This window comes from Salarias fasciatus, chromosome 2 (genome assembly GCF_902148845.1).
Source record: "Salarias fasciatus chromosome 2, fSalaFa1.1, whole genome shotgun sequence".
NCBI lineage: Eukaryota > Metazoa > Chordata > Actinopteri > Blenniiformes > Blenniidae > Salarias > Salarias fasciatus.
Genome location: NC_043746.1, coordinates 14981280 through 14997764, shown reverse-complemented (window position 1 = coordinate 14997764; position 16485 = coordinate 14981280). Strand labels below are relative to the sequence as shown.

Below are 16485 nucleotides of genomic sequence, written 5' to 3'. Positions count from 1 at the left end.
GTTTATAAAATGTACAGATATCATGAATGTAAAAGGGAATTTTACTCCAGGACATCTTTCTGGTACCTTACACTCCATTATACGTCCTCAGCACTTTGCCTGTGTATCACAGAGGACAAACAAGGATAAACAGTCTCACACACACAGACATTGACACCTAAGAGGCAATATATCAATACATGTTTATGGACTGCGGGAGAAAGCCAAGCACGTGGAGATAAACTCACACATTCTCAAGGAGAGGAAGTAAACACCACACAGAAAGAGAGTTTATATTTTCAGTAATCATTACAAGATATATTAAAGTAAAAATGTTGCACATGTTGCGTATACTGCCAGTGCTTTATACCACATCTACACACAACTCCTCTTTTTAAGCAACCAAAATGAAACCTCAAACACCTCCAAATCCAAATTCATAGAGATTTACAGAAAACACATTACAGTGCAGTCGCAGCTTTGTTTCTCACTTGAAGACCAGCGGTAAACCTACAGGCCAAAATGATTTGATGTCATCTTATTTGATGTTTGATCATTGAATTACATAAGTCAGTGGCTACTCACTTGTTTGGATTCAGATAATGGGTGAATTCAATCACTGTGTAAAAGACAACTCTCAAAATTGAAATGTAGCCAACTGTTAGGCAACATCAAAGTAATTTTTTCCCAAGATATTACTGTGATACTGAGCTCCTTATCAGCTCACACCATGCGCTCGACGCAAATTATTAATCTCGTTTGCACACAAAGAGCAAAGTTTGAAATGTCTGACAGGTGGAGGATGATAAACTCGTTATGAAATTCTGTTGTGAGGACTTTCTTCTTTTCTTCAAAAAACTTCAACTTGAAGTCAAAGGATTTGAGGTTTTGTTGAATCCAGCATAAGACTTGTGACTAAGTTTATTTAAACTCAGCTGTGGGGGTTTGTTTCTTCCTTCTGAGAAAGCATCGTAAACCTACGTACGTATCTGCCATCAGTTGTGTTTAGGTTCAAAGTTCAAAAGCAGACTTTTATTTGAAAGACCTTTACTTCCTTCTTTATAAATCACTGTGTTTCCTCATTCCTGGAGGCAGAGCTGCACTCAGACTCGTGGAGCGCTCACCTTCCCGGTTCATAGCTCAATAATCATATCGTGCATGTTTAAACCTTGATCATAATCAGTCAGTGCTTTGAAGGCAGCACAAGGCTCAGGACTTTTCTTCATCCTGAGACAAAGCTGAACGAAACCAAACCAGAGGAGACGCAGGGATCTGACCAAGCACGGGACGATGGCTGCTCACCCCAGAGATGTGAACAAGAGGAGGCAAAGTCAGACAGGTCTGCCTCTGTACCACTCTGGATCCCTGCTGAAGAAACACAGTAAAGAAAAGGTAAGAATACACCAATCTAGACTTGTAGTGTCTTCTAATGTATTTAAAACTTTAATACTCTCTAATAAACCCAGACAATATCATTACCTCACTATCATTAAAACATTGCAAAAACTGTGAAAGATTTCTTTAAAAATAACAATAATTGACTGTATATATAAAATGTCTATAAACCGCTCATCGGTATACACGGACTGTAAATGTTGCTGCATGAGGTAAATAAAAATCAGAATAACAATCATCAGGAGGCAGAATGACCAGCATCAGTTTCAACAAAAGGTTTCAACACCTTTGTATTATTTAATGATGCAGCAAGTTAATTATGCTGTGTCTTCTGATTCAAGCAAGTTTATGCAGTATAGCAATTTGTAATTATTGACATTTACATTTTCGGTTTATATGAAACCATCCCTTGTTTTTAGATAAGTCTTCACCAAGAAATAAACATGGAGCTTTAGCTTCCAGTGTTATCATGAGTGATGTTCTGGTGCATTAAAGTTAAACTTCCCCTTATCTGAATATTTGAGAGGTGAACTTTGCGACATTCTAACACTGTGTGAGGTGAAATCTCTGTCAAAAACAAGAATACAAGGTAATGTTTTTTGACTTTCAGAATTTCACAAAGTTCTTCGCTGAGCTCCGTGGAACGACGCTGTTTCTCTACACAGATTACACCCAGGATACAGTAAGCATACTCTTTCAGAGCTTCACTCACAAAATGTGAGTTCATGATTAACCGAGCCGTTTTGGACTGAAGAAAAATGTGTGACACCAAAAACGAGGACAGGAAAACAACAAATAAGGAAACGATAAGATGATATTATTCAATGGTTTAGTGATTCAGCACCCATGTGATGTTTTGGGTATTTGTTGTTGTTGTTGTTGTTAGTACGTACAGAAGCTGGACCTGGAGCTGCTGAAGTCCATGAATTCAGAGTCGTCACATAAAAGCAAGATGCCCACGCTCTTCCATCTCAGCCTGCCGTCAGAGACGGTGCAGTTAAAGGTCAGCCAACTGATATCTGAGTTTTCTCCTCCTTGACTATTTGATTCATTCATTCATTTATTCATTCGACAGCAGGATTTGATTGTTTGCTTTCAAAATATTCCTTTGTGATTTCTTTGTGTGGCTGTGCAGATGGAAAATGCCGACACTGCAGAGCTGTGGAGGGGCTACATCCTGACTGTGACCAAAGTGAGAACATACATGCATTTATGCATTCTTTAATCATCATTTTATCTATTTACTTATTCATTTCCAGAAATGATGCCACTGCGATACTTTGATAATTGATATGTAAACAAAGAAGCAAACACGCTTTTACATTTATTAGCATAATGTAGACATTGCCGCCCATTAGCTAAAATCATAGTAATATAGTACGGTATGGGAAATACTTAGTGGTTCAAATATAATGTTGTCTTGGGGGCAAAGTGGACCCGGCACGCATGAGTGGAGTTTGCATGTTCTCCCAGTGCTTGCTGGGATAGTATAGTTTACTATAGTATAGTATAGATATCTGGTTTGCAGATATCAGGGTGCTCTTGTTGAGGGAACCAGCGACTGACTGCTCTCAGCTGACAATAGCTTTTATTACATTTTAATAGTACTTGACCTCAGCTCAGCCTTTCACACAGTGGATCATAATATCTTAATCAACAGACTGAAGATGCTGGACTCGCTAATGTGGCTCCGAGATGGTTTATTTCATACCGGTCAGACAGAATCTTCTCTGTTAGGCTTGAAGAGGCCTCCTCCTCATGTGCTGCTCCTCTTTGTGGGGTCCCTCAGGGGTCTGTCTTGGGCCCTCTTCTCTTTACCATTTAATGCTTTGGGGGTAATTGTCATTGTCTTAATATTGACTTCCACTTTTTGCAGATGACACGTAGTTTTATTTTCCATTAAAGCCTCGCTCTAGAGACATCTCTGCCATTTTGTCCTGCCTTGGTGAAATTAGAAAGTGGGTTTACAATAACTCCTTGCAGTTAAGTGACTTAGAATCAGATATCATCTTGGTTACCCCCCTATGGATCCCGTGGTTCCAGTTCAAGCAGTATTAACAATCTTGCCTCTAGTCTTGGTGCCCTGTAGTTCAATGTACATAAAGAGGCCTGAAATTTAGGCGTTATGTTCGACTCTGACCTGTCCTTTGATTGTCAGGTGACCAAAGTGTTTCAGTCCTGCTTTGCTCAGCTGAGAGGCCTTATTAGGATCAGGTCATTCCTCTCCCCAGCTGACTTCAGAAAATTCATATATGCCTTCATCTCCTCCAGGCTTGACTACTGCGACGCTCTCTATTCTGGCATTAGCAAATGCAACATTCAAAGACTGCAGTTAGTTCAGAACGCGGCTGCTTATATAAGTTTAAATGACAGTCTTTTCTGACAGTCTTGTCAGAACAGAACCCAGTCATAAATTGTGACACATTTTGTTATAATGCATGCCAGCATATAGAGTTTCCTTACACATATTAGATTATTTGAATTAGACGGCATTAGCGACTTGTGGTGTTTTTCTGCAGAAAGAGATCCCCAGTAAGCTGCAGCTGCTGCCGGGCCAGATGGTGCAGCTGCAAGAGACTCTGGAACGCGAGAAAGCTAGAACTCTCTCACTGCCGCGCCCGCCCCTCCCACCCCGACCGCCCTTCATGCACGCCCAAAATTCAGGTGGATGCAACCCTGCAAATCCCGGAGACGCGCCAGACAGCCGCAACCCTGACACTCCTGCGTATGTTTGATTCAAGTGCTTCCTGATTTTGCAAATACAGTGAATGTCTACTCACCTAATGAGCAAATTATCTGCATTTAACACACAGTAAAACAACTGTATTCAAGAAATAAGCACATTTTATGGTTTGAAACATTTATGCATATTTCTGGTTAAAAAAATTACAAAAGCAGTATTTGTATAGTTTTTTTGGGGTTTTTTTTGTTGTTTTTTTTTTAATTCCTGCAGCTGTTTCTTCAACGTGACTCGACAAGAGGCTGAGCGGATGCTGGAATGCAACCCTCAGCATGGCAACATCATCCTCCGCCCGGCCAGAATGGCCAATAACTACGCCCTGACCCTCAGACAAATGACGCCCAGGTCTGATGATCCAGTCAAACTTTTCAAATGCACAGAAACAATACAGCATCAAAGTGGTTTATTATAAATATATTGCTTTTTGTTTTGTTCATTTACCTACTCGCTTGAGAAAATAAATATACTATGAATAATTAGACAGAAGATTTAATGAAAATGGAAAAATAAATATGGAAATATAACTTTGATTTACATTTGTCTTTAGGGATCATGTGAAAACTTTTAGTGTTGTGATATAATCTGAAATATTTGTTGCTTTTCAGTGGTCCGTCCATAAAGAACTTCAGAGTGTCTTCTACAAGTTCTGGGTTTGTCATTGAGCTGGACAAACCAGTAAGTCCCTCAGATCACAACTTCTAACAAATTATAATGTTTTTCAGCTGTGGACAAGAACAAGCATCAAGTGGAAAATCGTAAATCAAACTAATGAAACCATGAGAGAGCAACAAACACACAGAATGCATGATATTATTAATATTTAGAGTCTGTGATGGTGTTTTCAGCACTGATGCATTTAACCCAGCAAAGTGTCAGATCACACAAAAAAACAGTATTGTTATAATACATGAAACATCCTACAGTGCTGACTGTCCATATTGTTGTGTGAAGTTACCACTGAAGATACACACTAATTTCAAGATGCTCATTGACAGCAACACTGTGATATAACATGTTCATTACGCTGATCCATGATGTGTGAACAGTCCCATCATTTTATTCTCTTCAAAGACTGATAGTATCAGTAACTATTGTTTGTGTAATTAGCATTCATAAACCAACAGGAGTTTTGACAGACAAGAATCCACAGAGGACCTTGATCACCACTGCGAAGACGCCAGTGAAATGAACTGAAAATGATTCAAAGAATTGTTGAAAATGTTCCTTAAACATCATTAAATCTTGTATATTTGTTAGTTTTTTAACATCTACTAATCTCTGTAGGTGACGGTCTCCAGTCTGAATGAAGTGCTTCACTACTTTATTGAGTTGACGGAGAATCGCCTCGTCCCCTACACAGAAAGTCAGCCCTACGACACCAGTATCGGTGAGAACGCTGGACTTTGGAAACACTGTAACAGAGTAGAAGCGAGAGGCCCAAAACAACCTTTTGCATGTGTGTGCGTTTGTGTTTAGGAAAGATGCTGCCTGCACCGAAGTTTGTCAGCTCCAGCGCCTCGGTTAATTCAAAAAACGTACCACAGGCTCAAGTGGCTCCCGTCCAGCGGCCGAAAAGCAGAAAGGAGCTCCCGCCGCTTCCACTTCCCAACAAGCCTGATGATGGAGAATACATGGAGCCCGATGACTTCAACCTTAATACTGTAAGCCAAGGTGAGACTTGGTAATGTCGGACGTTTTGGCCTCAATGAGAAAATCATTTAGAGTCTGTGATCATCTAAAGAACTTTCAGCAATGGGGCCTTGTTACTGGGAATTTTTTTTTAAACATCAGATTGAGGTGTGCTGAAGGAGGATGTGCAGGACTGCGGCCCAAGAGGAGCAGGGCGGAGCAGCCCTGCGTTTCATTTTTATGTGTTCTCTTTAAATCCGTTTAAAAACAAGAATTCATGCCTCAGTGAATTTTAGTAATCAGAAAGTATATTTTAAATTGAGCTGGATGGACACTTCATAAGACACCTCAGAGGAGTAACGTGTGTGTTTGTCTCATTTAGTTTCGTTCGGCATCGAGCTTCAACATGTCTTGAAACAACGGAGAGAAATCATCAATGGTGATTCTGAGGATGAAGACGAAAAGCATTTTGATAAACGCCTGTCAGACAGATTCTCCTCCAGCACAGTAAAGTCGCATTGATCATTCACAGTGGAACGCTTGACTACAGCTCAGAGACGACTGAATGAATAACTATATTAAAATATAAGTGTATTGTAATGAGGCCATATTGATCAGCTTTGGGTTTTTCCCTTCAGGGGTTTGAGATTTTGCAGCTGCTGCTCCTCCTCATGCAACCCTCACAGATATTGGGGTGCAGTAGAATTCAAATCCACAACTTCCATTCGGAAGACTGCTGCTCTGACCTCTGTGCGACCACGGGTCCTGATATTCACTGAGATATGTATAAAAAACAATAACCAGAGAGAATAATTTTCATACACTTGATGAGACACATTTCAAATAAATGACTGAACGTTTCACTCCAGCACTGGATTCAATGAAGGTTATTTTTCCTTCAGCCTCAAAGGGCCTTGTGCATCAAATCTGTTGAAAATGCTTAACTTGAACAGGTTTATCTATTCTAGCTTTAAATAGTCATCCTACCTCTGTACATCATGATATAAAGTGGCGCATTCCTGTAATGCCGAACAAGAAAACAATTACTATTTTGAATTTGTTGGCACAAGTGTGACTCGTTCTAAACACCTTCATCTTCTCTATTCCTGCATATTTTTCTCAGCTGTTTGGTTGTCTTTGCTTCTCAAGCACCGAGTTCTCCATGGCTGTGCACTGCCGGAAATCCCCCCTTACAGGAATGTGTGCAGTTAGAAATAATATCCTCCAATAAAGAAACTCTCCTTTATTGACCTCCTTACAAACTGCCCATCCTTAAATCTCAACACTGGCCAGCGCTCAACCTTCCAGGGTGTGGTTTTAATCTCACTGCAACAGAATCACACAAACACACACAGCACTGTTTCCCTTACATTACACTGCATTAAGCTAGATGTCATCATTCTGTTGTTTTTTAGTAGATAAAGATAAAGATTGTAGTTTTCCCACCTTACTGATCAACTGATTCACACTGACCAGAGCGCTGCCGTCAGAATTATGCAGGCTTTGATTCACGGTGCTGGTGACTGTCACCTGTTTTCAACCAGTACTTCTGGTTTTAGAGAATTAAAAGCTGATTATGCAGTTCACCGCTTCGTGTTTGATGAAAGAATGTTGAAATTGTGAACATGTTCTACATTGCACTTTCAAATCAGGTAAAAAAAAAAAAAATAAAACATCAGCAAAAATCCAAGGTCATCATTGTTCTTTATTTTTCCACACACAGGAGTAAGTCAACAGAAATCTCTCAAACATTATAATCATGTTTTTTTTCGTTTGTTTTAATAAGATATCATTAAGATTGTTTTTTTTTCTTATGCTTAATAATTATTATGGTTCATGTTATAGGTTTAAAGTTTAAGGATCATTCATTACTTATTAAAGACAGCAAGACTGAAAAATATTCAATAAAAAAGAAACACAAAGACTCTCTGTCTCCCTTTTGTCCTCCTGTACGTTCGTACCTCTCTCCGCTGTTTCTCTCCTGGCTCTTTACACTCCGTCGTAGCAGCCTCCGTGCAAGAAAGTCAAATAAAACATCTGTAATAACTTAACATCTCAGGATTTTTAAAAAATAAAACTGAATAAATTAAGATGATTGTTCCCCGATGGAGACCCGCCTCCGCTGCTCGTGTGGGTGGTACATTACTTCTCGGTGAGTGACAGCTGCAGGATCCTCTCCAGCTCCTCCTCTTCCTCCTTCTGCTTCCTGTAGGTGGAAAAACAAACAAAAAGAAAAAAAAAAATTAGGAAAAGCAAGCTCAGCAATTTAACATGAATAAAAATCAGTTTCTGCAAATGCCTGTTGTCTCTGGTCCTCTGGGTGTTGGTGTGAGACCGACTGATCATCATCCAGGGGCCGGAATTCTAAAAATAAAAAGGATCGTGTACCTTTGGGAGTTAAGACACTGAATTGATACTTTTATCAAAACGTGAGGACTGATGAGACCCCGTCAGCCTGATCTGGACTTGAAATAATTAATAAAGTCATTTTTTTGAATCTTTAATCATGAAAACTACAGCCTTCAGCTGAACCACTGATCTGTGGAACATTTGGATCATTTTTATTTTCACGACTGAATAAAACAAGACCTGAAATGTTTCAGTTTCATAGGGATTATGGGGAAATTAACATTTCTGTTATATTCTCTCTTTTTTTGTAGATGTACTAAACAAACTAAGCCTCATCATATGTTGGTCACGTTACCTCATTTTGTTCTTCGAGCCCTTCTTACCGGAAGTTTCTGGAGTTTCTAAAACTTTCAGCTGTCAGGCTGCTCTCTTCTGGAACCTGCTCCCAGGTCCGGGGATGGAGGTTTTTAAACATCAGGCATCAAACTTTCCTCCTGAACAAAGGCTGCTTCACACCTTCCTCGACCATTTTCTATCTAAGCTGCTTTAGGTTTAGACTATTTCCAAACCTCCTTCATCCTTTTCTTTTTTTCTTGACATTCCTTCTGCTCTCTTTCCTCTCTGCTTCTTCCTGTAGCATCTCTGACAGGAGAACTTAAAATTCGCGATCTGCTCCTCCTGCTCCCATCAAGCGTGCAGTGAATGCAGAGCTTTCCATCTGATGTCAACTTGTTTATTTCTCCGTCTTGTTCTTTCCATGTTTACTAACCTCTAAACCCAGCCGCGGAGCCGGCCGCTCCGAGCCCGGGTCTCCGGAGGAGCTCTTCCTCTCCCCACTGTCACTTCTGCTTGCTCATGTGGAAAAGTTCTTCTCTCTAAAAGAGCCATGAGATGGCTCAGCTGTAACCGCCCACTATCGAAATAAAACTGAATCGAACGACTTCTAATTAGCTAAATGTCGCCCAGTCCTGATCCCAGACGCTCACTGACCCGCATGTTTTCAGTCATGTTAGATGAACCAATAAGCTTTATGCTAATTAGAGTAATGACCGTAAAATAGTCTGAACTTTGTTTATAAGATCAAGCTTGATTTTAATCGGACTTCTTCAAGAAGCCTAAGATCAGTCGACCCCGGTTGTCCACAGAGTGACCATCGATTATCACAAACCAGAGAAAGACCCAGACTACACGCCTAAAGACGCAACTAAGAAAACGCTGAGGTCCGACACACGGAGAGATTCCCCGGATTCGAGAGTTGGATGATTTTAACAATCCACAGCGTCACAGGAGCTGTTAGTCACACTGCTGTGCCAAAAGATGAAAGAGGAGACTGCAGCTCTCCCTGAGCAACACAGCGTTACAAGAAAAGAAAATACAGGCTCTCTGCAGGACAGCAGGGGAGAAGCGTTCGGCCCGAGTTTTTCTGTCGAAAGCTCACACTGCGCACATTTCCTAACATGCACAACTTTATTCGGGTTTTTCTTCACCCACACCAGCTTTGAGTGCTTTTCTACCTTTGAGAACGTCCACGTCAGTCGGAGCTGAAACAGCAGGAGCAGCTCAGAAGATTACAATATCACTGAGAAGTCTTCTGTTTTCTCAATTCTTTCTATATTCAGAAAAAAAAATCTGGTCTTATGAAATGTGGCAATATTTTGAGATACTCTACTAAACTCTTTCTTTTTTTTTTATCCAGCTTAGGTTTGCTGGAGTTGATCATGAATGAAGCTACTACTGCATCAAATAGTGTAACACATCCAAAATAAATGGAAGTTTTCTCTGAAATAAATCACGGGGAAAAATTAACGTTTTTTTGTTTCTATTGACTTATAGTTTAATCAACTGCGCCTTTACAGTTTGTCAAGACAACAATGAGTCTTGTGGCAACCACTAATGCAATAATGACCTAATAATGATTTTGGCGTTTTTAAATGTAATAAAAAGAAATAATGTGATGTAACAGAAAAACAATGGTAAAACCAGAATTAAGACTGCTGCGTAGTATCCTTCCTCAATGACTGAATATGGCAACTATGCCATCAACTAAACAGATTTAATCTAAATAAATAATCTACCTTTGAGAATTGTTGACTTTATTATGTATTTATTACCTGATTAGTTGTAGTTAACTCATTTTCAAAGGATTTTTTATGCCATCTTAATAAGGAAATAACAAAAAAAACAGCACAACTTGGGAGATCGTTATCAAAATGTGTAACAACACTTTTATAATGGCTTTAACATCTACAATCGCTAAAACCGTTACACTGCATGCAGACATTACATTCAATGCCCATTTTTGCATTTTTGGTTACGACAACACTGCCTTTTAAGAAATGGTGAAAAAAAAAATTGATCGACACGTCATCTTGTTTTCCCTCTTAAGCTACTATTTATCTATAAAAGAACACCAGTTTAACTTAATTCGACATGTGTGTGGCCTCACCTGTCCATCTCCTCCTGCTCCCGACAGGAGAGCTCCATCGCAATGCGCAGCTGTTCGTCAAAGCTGGTCGCCACACCAAAATGTCCGGACAACCGCGGGTCGGTCACTGCGTTGTAGGAAAGCGGCGAGTTGGCGGTGGGATCCAGCGGCGAGACGGAGGACGGCTGGCTGGGGTCGGCCATGTCTTCTCCCTCTCTGCTGGCCAGCGAGATGGACAGAGACTCCTGGATCGCCCTGCAGGAAAATTCAATATTAAGACTTCAAATGAAGTATTATTAACGAAAGAAAGGTTCCTTAACAGGAGAGGCTCTCTGCTGGGCTTCATTACAGCATGAATGGGAGCGGCGGTCCTCGAGAGACGCCGAAAAGCAAAAACTAATCACTGAACTCCATTTAGACGCGTTTAATTAAATTACAAGCCAGAGCTGGGGACTCTGAATGAGACAGATTCATGAATGAGCAGGAACTGATGAGATCAAAGTCACAACCACAAACGATTTCTCTCCAGTTTGAACAACGTTAAACTGTCTGCAATGGATGTGACTCTGAGGCTGGAGGTCCGGCTCACCTCTCCAGCTGAGAGTCTTCCTCGTACAGTGGCGACTGAGGCACCGGGCGGCTGTTTGTCAGAGCCTCCCAGATGGTCACCTGAAAACAACACGGACGCGTCAGCGGCTTCAGATGGGACGATTTCTCTTTGTGTTTCAGAAAAAGCAGTAAAAGTTCGGCGGACTCGCCTGGTCGCTCTCTGTGCCTGCGTCCAACAGACTCTGCTGGATGGCGAACTGCAGCAGGTTGTCGTCCTCGTCCCTCATCGGCTCACTGCGGCCGGGGCCGAGCGTGGTGTAGTCCGGAGGAGGCTCGAACACCGACGGGTCCACCTCGCAGTGGAAGGGAGGAGGAGATTGACCTGAGTCCAGACAAGCAGCGTGTTAATGATGCAGGGAATGCAGCACAATGCGTTATTTTACACAGCAGCGATAAGAACCGGATTCCTTCAGCCTTTTTGTGCTTTAAAAATGTGATTTTCAAACATCACAGGTCAGCACAAACAATAAGAATAATCATTGCATGTTTGAATCACCGTGGTACGACGTGGTACGTGTTTAATGATCTGTTTTCCGTGCTTACCGGCTTCGTCCGGGCTCTCGGGTTTGTGAACCGTCACAGAGCTGACCGGCTCGTCGCAGCCGCACAAGTTACTGAACGTCACTCTGGCGTTCAGCACATGAAACAGAGGAATTTCTGAAGGAGGGGAGAAAGTTCGGTGAGACAGTCAAATAATGACAAGCAGTCTTCCCATCAAAGTTCTTGTCTTCAGATTCTTAGATTCTACAAAGCAAAAGGGGGAACAAACACAATGACTGTTCTCCTGAAAAACAGAGGAGATTTTTGAACCTCACAAAGCACAAAGTCACTCTCGGCATTGCTGGAAGGTTTTTTCCATGTTTCAGATTATCCTCGGCACTGTGGCGAGCTGCTTGCAGTTCAGGGTTTTGATGAGCAGACCAGTGCGCAGCGGAGCCACAGCCGCTCGCTCGGAGCAGAAGCGAGGAAGCGTCACTGCACACACCTATCTTGACAGGAAAGCCCGGGGGCAGGCGCAGGGTGATGAAGTCCCGCAGCTTGGCAAAGTGCGCGTTGGAGATGGCCATCAGGTCGATGATGGGCGTCACCTGCTCAGCCAGGGAGAGAGGGTGGCTTTCACTCAGCCACAGCGTCGCTTTAAACCTGGAGATGCAGAAAAGAGGCGAGACAACTCCGTTTCTAGATCCTTTCATTCTATTTAATGTTGCGTTCAACCTGATGAGGACTGCGTGAATGTTCTTGTGCTTGGCCCCACCTCTGGACTTTGCTGGTGAGCTCGACGGGACGGCCGATGTCGCGGCCGTTCAGGTTGAACTCCGGGTTGAAGTACTCCTCAGCAGTGATGGCTGTGGGGTTGTGAGGACTGGCGCACTGGGACACGTTGCTCTGTTACGAGCGTGCAGAGAGAGAGTGAGAGAGAGCGAGAGAGAGAGCCATAAAGTAACGGTGCTGATCAAAGGACACTGCAGGTGGTGTGGGTGGTGCGTGCGTGGAGCGGATGTGATGCACAGAGACTCGTACCCCATTGTGAGCTGTGTGCTGCTCAGCAATCCCCAGGAAAGACTGCAGAGGAGTCTTCGAGCCTGAAAGGGAAAAAAAAACACAATCACGTCGTCATCGTCAACCTTCTCCTGAAATTTATACAAAATGCTCCATTGAAAGAGGGGACAGTAGGACAGGAGCTGGTATTATAAACTTATAGCAAGATATGAAAGCTGGAAAAATGTGTAAAGAGAATAAGAAGCCAAATAGTGCCAATCCAACTGCTGTAGTTTTCCAGAACGCTGGCACTGGGCTGGACAACATGTTGCTTTTCCATCAGAAAAGTTGTGTCGTCACCTTTGCTTCTTGACTTGTCCTGGTCTGACAGATGCTCGGTCCTCGAGCGAGTCACCAGCTCCACGTTGGTAGCACTGTAAACCTGAGCACAACAAAACATGAGGGAATGGCACTGTTGAACACACAGAAGTCTTTATACTTCATAAAGCCCCTGGCAGAACAGAAGCTTTGTTTGCTTTAGCCAAACATGCTTTGGTGTAACCAGCAGTGAAACTGAGGCGCCGCGTCAGGATTAAGAGGTTTTTCTTGTTTGTCTGACAGAGCAAACAAAGTTTTGTCTGAAACGTCATGAGCAAATTTTCTTTTCTGCCCTTTCCAGTGAAAAGTACTTTCATAAATAAACTTGGGAAAAAAACACCTTAAAACTACATTTGCATGTTTTAACAACTTTTTTTCTGAACATTGAAAAAAGAGGCAGCTGAAATGATGAGACGGTGATCCGATTTGTTTCAGGTTAATGAAATACCAAAGAATATTTAGCTGCGAAAGACTTTACTAACCTAACTTGAGCTGTGTTTCAGAAGGTTGTTACTGAGGTTGGATCAGTGGACACGTACCTTGGCTTCATACCCGCTGACGACCTCGCTCTTCTCCGAGCGCCAGCCCCAGATTCCCGACTTGTTCCTACGGACGGAGTCAGAAAAAGTCAGCACCTAAAGAACCAATTTCACGGTTCGAGTCATTTTCACTGTAGGATGTTTGTGGCCAAACAATAAAGGTGGATTTAATTACAGATATGTGAACATCTTCATAAAACTACAGGAGATGTCATAAACCCAAACAGACTGGGTGTGAAGAAGTGTGAGATTACGGTTCCTGTAGAGAGGGATTTCTCGTTACCGCTCAAAGGCAATGTTGCGTGTGTTGAGGTGGGTGGAGACGATGGGCGAGGTGAGTCTCTGGGCCGTGTTCTCCTGCGACGGCTGCATTGCTGCCAGCAGGGAGGGCGCATCACGGGGCGACAGCACGAGCGGCTCCGTGTAAACCACCTGCTTCTCGTGGTCCACCTCCATGACCACCGCCCCGTCGTCTGCAAGGAGACGTAAAGTCACGCACAAAGAAGCGGATCTGACAATCCGAAGAGAGCTTAATGATACCGGCAGGCGACGCAAACCTCCGCCCTTGAAAATATAGCTGCGTCGCCCTTTAAGCCAAGTCATGTGTTCGAAGCCCAGGAGAGTGGTGTCCACGCGGAGGCACGAGCCGCTCTTCCACACCCGGTAGACGTCACTGGGGCACACCTTGGACACCAGGGGCACTGAGAGGGGGGGCGGAGAGGAGGACAGGCGTTTTAGATACTAGTGAGAGGAGAGGTGACAAATGTGGCGGCAAGAGAGGGAAAGGCAGCCACCAGCACAGGAAAAGAACAATCCAATTACGCAATGGTGTCAGAAAAAAAAACACATTAAGGTACAAAGATTATATACTGAAAAAACAAAAGATGAATGTTCTTTGAGCAGGAAGTGAAGGACTCCATTTATTATGAACTCGAGTTCACACTGAAGATGTCTGTATATTTTTCACTGTAACAAAACATAAATAAATGATAGATAGATGCTACAAGAGTGCTATAAAGCCATTTATGACTTTGTTGAGCAGCTTTCCAGCCACACTAAAGCAGCAGATGTTGTAGAGAACAATGTAATCAAGGGGAAGTGTCTAATTTAATATCAATGTTGACAGTGGATGATGAAGACTTCGTGCACACCCTCTTCACAGAGAGAAAGATTTAACTTTTGTCAGTTTGCATTTCTAACATGTTTTGGTTCCCCACCTCCATGAGATCATTTCAGAGTTTTCTTGTCCCACCCTGCAGCCTCGAGCCACGAGCAGATGATCGTATTTTGAAACCGGCAGCCGGTCTCCTGTCTTTCCGCTGACTGACAGTGCTGCTGCTGCGGGAGCTGTCCGGCTCCTCCGGTGCTGAAACTAACCTCAGTGACTTAAAGATGTTAATGAAAGGCACTCACCCCAGCTGGTGAACTCCCACTTCATCTCCACATAAAAGTCTCGTGCCTGCAGGAAGCAGAGGAAAGTCTTCAACATGATAATGCTGCATCTTAAAACCTAAACCCCCATCCTGGCCTGTCCATGATGTCCAAGTTGCTCCGAATGGAGACATGTTGACACTGCTAAGGCAGTGTAAACTCTGAACTTTGCCTCCCACTGAAGACTGTTTTGCAAAAACTGGTTGAGCCACTTTGCAGTCAGGTCAGGTTTTTGTTTCTCTACCTGTCTCAGTTTGCTGAGCAGCTCAGGGATGCCTGCCAGTCTCTCTGTGGCACGCTTGAAGTCTCTGTACTGAAGCACCAGCTGGACCAGCTCGGGGTCTCCTGTGCTCACCGCCTCCTGCAAGACTGAAACGAACACCCATCCACGTTTACCACCAAGAGGGGGGCTTCTCACCACCTGCCACGGTCAGGAGGAGGGGCAGATCACTCACTGGTCCAGCCCTGTGCGTTGCAGTGTGTCGGGTCTCCGCCGTGCCTCAGCAGCACCCGGGTGGACTCCAGGTGGCCCAGACACACGGCCAGCTCCAGCGGGGTGCGCCCCCTCGGATCCAGCCTCTCCACATCCTGCTGCAGATGCAAACGCAAACCCAGCATCATCAGCGCAATGCAGTGCGACACAACCACGGCAACACAAACACGAGCCGGCCGTCCTCACGCACCTCTTTCTTCTGCAGCTCCCGGTCGAGCTCCAGATACTGATTGTTCCACACCAGAAAATGCAGAGGAAACGCTTCTTGAGCCATGGTGGTGGTCCGCCGGCCAGCCCCGGAGGAGAGCGGCTCAGACTCGTGCAGCCAGCAGCAGATTGCAGTGACACCACAGCTGGTTAGCCAAGCTAGCAAGAAAAGCTGGGGGAAAACTCCGAAAATCAAGAGGCGTGTCACCGGCTAAACCCTGCCGCCCGGCGACTCTCTCCGAGCACAGCGAACTAACCAGGCTGTCGTGCGTGTGTGTGTATTTAAATTAGTGGGCTGAGTTAGTTATTGAGGGAGGCTAACTCAGCCCACTAACTTGACGGGGGTGAACTAGCAGCTAGCTGGGCTAACGTTAGCTAACTGGCTAACAACATTGTTTTCCGCTGTTTTCCGTCCTGCACAGCGGAGCGCAGCCGAATTCAGCCGCTCCCGAATCCAGCTGAGCGTCCCTTCATTTTCCAGGCCAACAGGAGAGCTGTTCGGTTTCAAGGAGGAGGTTGTTGTTGCGATCGCCGGTGCGGCTGCAGCCGCCGCCACCATCCCCTGCCTCTATCTGTCAAATGAAGCCAGATTCGGCCTTTCGGATCCACATCCAGGTCAGTCGGGGCTGGAGGCGTCCCGTCCGAGGCTCCGTCCTGCCGGGCTGCTCGATCCCACCTGCCTCCCCGCAGCCTCCTCGGTGTAAATACAGCCGCTGTTATTTACTCCTCCAGCTTCGTTTCCAGGTTATGGGGAGAGAAATGCTGGGTGGAGCCAGAGAGGAGGGCATGTTGGACCCGACCAGAGGGACAGCAGTCAATCAGCGGAAAGGCA

At 43.9% G+C, this 16485-nt stretch overlaps 2 protein-coding genes across 3 annotated transcripts; one reads left to right on the top strand and one right to left on the bottom strand.

Annotated features, from left to right (window-relative positions):
• The first annotated feature begins 1269 nt into the window (after positions 1 to 1269).
• LOC115405015 (signal-transducing adaptor protein 1-like) lies at positions 1270 to 6265 on the top strand. The gene is made up of 10 exons (XM_030114416.1): positions 1270 to 1371; positions 1985 to 2056; positions 2261 to 2377; positions 2510 to 2566; positions 3894 to 4099; positions 4328 to 4459; positions 4720 to 4789; positions 5399 to 5495; positions 5591 to 5785; positions 6126 to 6265. The coding sequence occupies exons 1-10, from the start codon at positions 1270 to 1272 to the stop codon at positions 6263 to 6265; spliced, it is 1188 nt and encodes a 395-aa protein (XP_029970276.1).
• Positions 6266 to 7519: 1254 nt separating this feature from the next.
• On the bottom strand, positions 7520 to 16417 carry ankrd13d (ankyrin repeat domain 13 family, member D). Of its 2 annotated transcripts, none has more exons than XM_030104449.1 (16): positions 15637 to 16417; positions 15409 to 15541; positions 15198 to 15322; positions 14936 to 14981; positions 14080 to 14223; positions 13806 to 13995; positions 13523 to 13589; positions 12966 to 13047; positions 12648 to 12709; positions 12382 to 12512; positions 12112 to 12269; positions 11670 to 11783; positions 11276 to 11448; positions 11107 to 11186; positions 10539 to 10772; positions 7520 to 7949 (listed from the first exon to the last, which is right to left on the bottom strand). In XM_030104449.1, the coding sequence occupies exons 1-16, from the start codon at positions 15718 to 15720 to the stop codon at positions 7886 to 7888; spliced, it is 1887 nt and encodes a 628-aa protein (XP_029960309.1). In that variant the 5' UTR covers positions 15721 to 16417; the 3' UTR covers positions 7520 to 7885. The 2 variants fall into 2 exon arrangements, with proteins under 2 accessions (XP_029960309.1, XP_029960299.1); XM_030104439.1 differs by having other exon boundaries at positions 15409 to 15544; positions 15637 to 16416.
• Positions 16418 to 16485: the final 68 nt, after the last annotated feature.

Bases quoted from the DNA above. Each gene is read 5' to 3' on its own strand.
- ankrd13d (XM_030104439.1), bottom strand. From the start codon at position 15,720: ATGGCTCAAGAAGCGTTTCCTCTGCATTTTCTGGTGTGGAACAATCAG. The intron at 15,323-15,408 runs GTGAGTGATCTG...TGTTCGTTTCAG, and splicing joins CAACGCACAGGGCTGGACCA to TCTTGCAGGAGGCGGTGAGC. The intron at 13,590-13,805 runs GTAACGAGAAAT...CTCCGTCCGTAG, and splicing joins CGCAACATTGCCTTTGAGCG to GAACAAGTCGGGAATCTGGG.
- LOC115405015 (XM_030114416.1), top strand. From the start codon at position 1,270: ATGGCTGCTCACCCCAGAGATGTGAACAAGAGGAGGCAAAGTCAGACA. The intron at 2,057-2,260 runs GTAAGCATACTC...TGTTGTTGTTAG, and splicing joins CAGATTACACCCAGGATACA to TACGTACAGAAGCTGGACCT. The intron at 5,786-6,125 runs GTGAGACTTGGT...TGTCTCATTTAG, and splicing joins CCTTAATACTGTAAGCCAAG to TTTCGTTCGGCATCGAGCTT.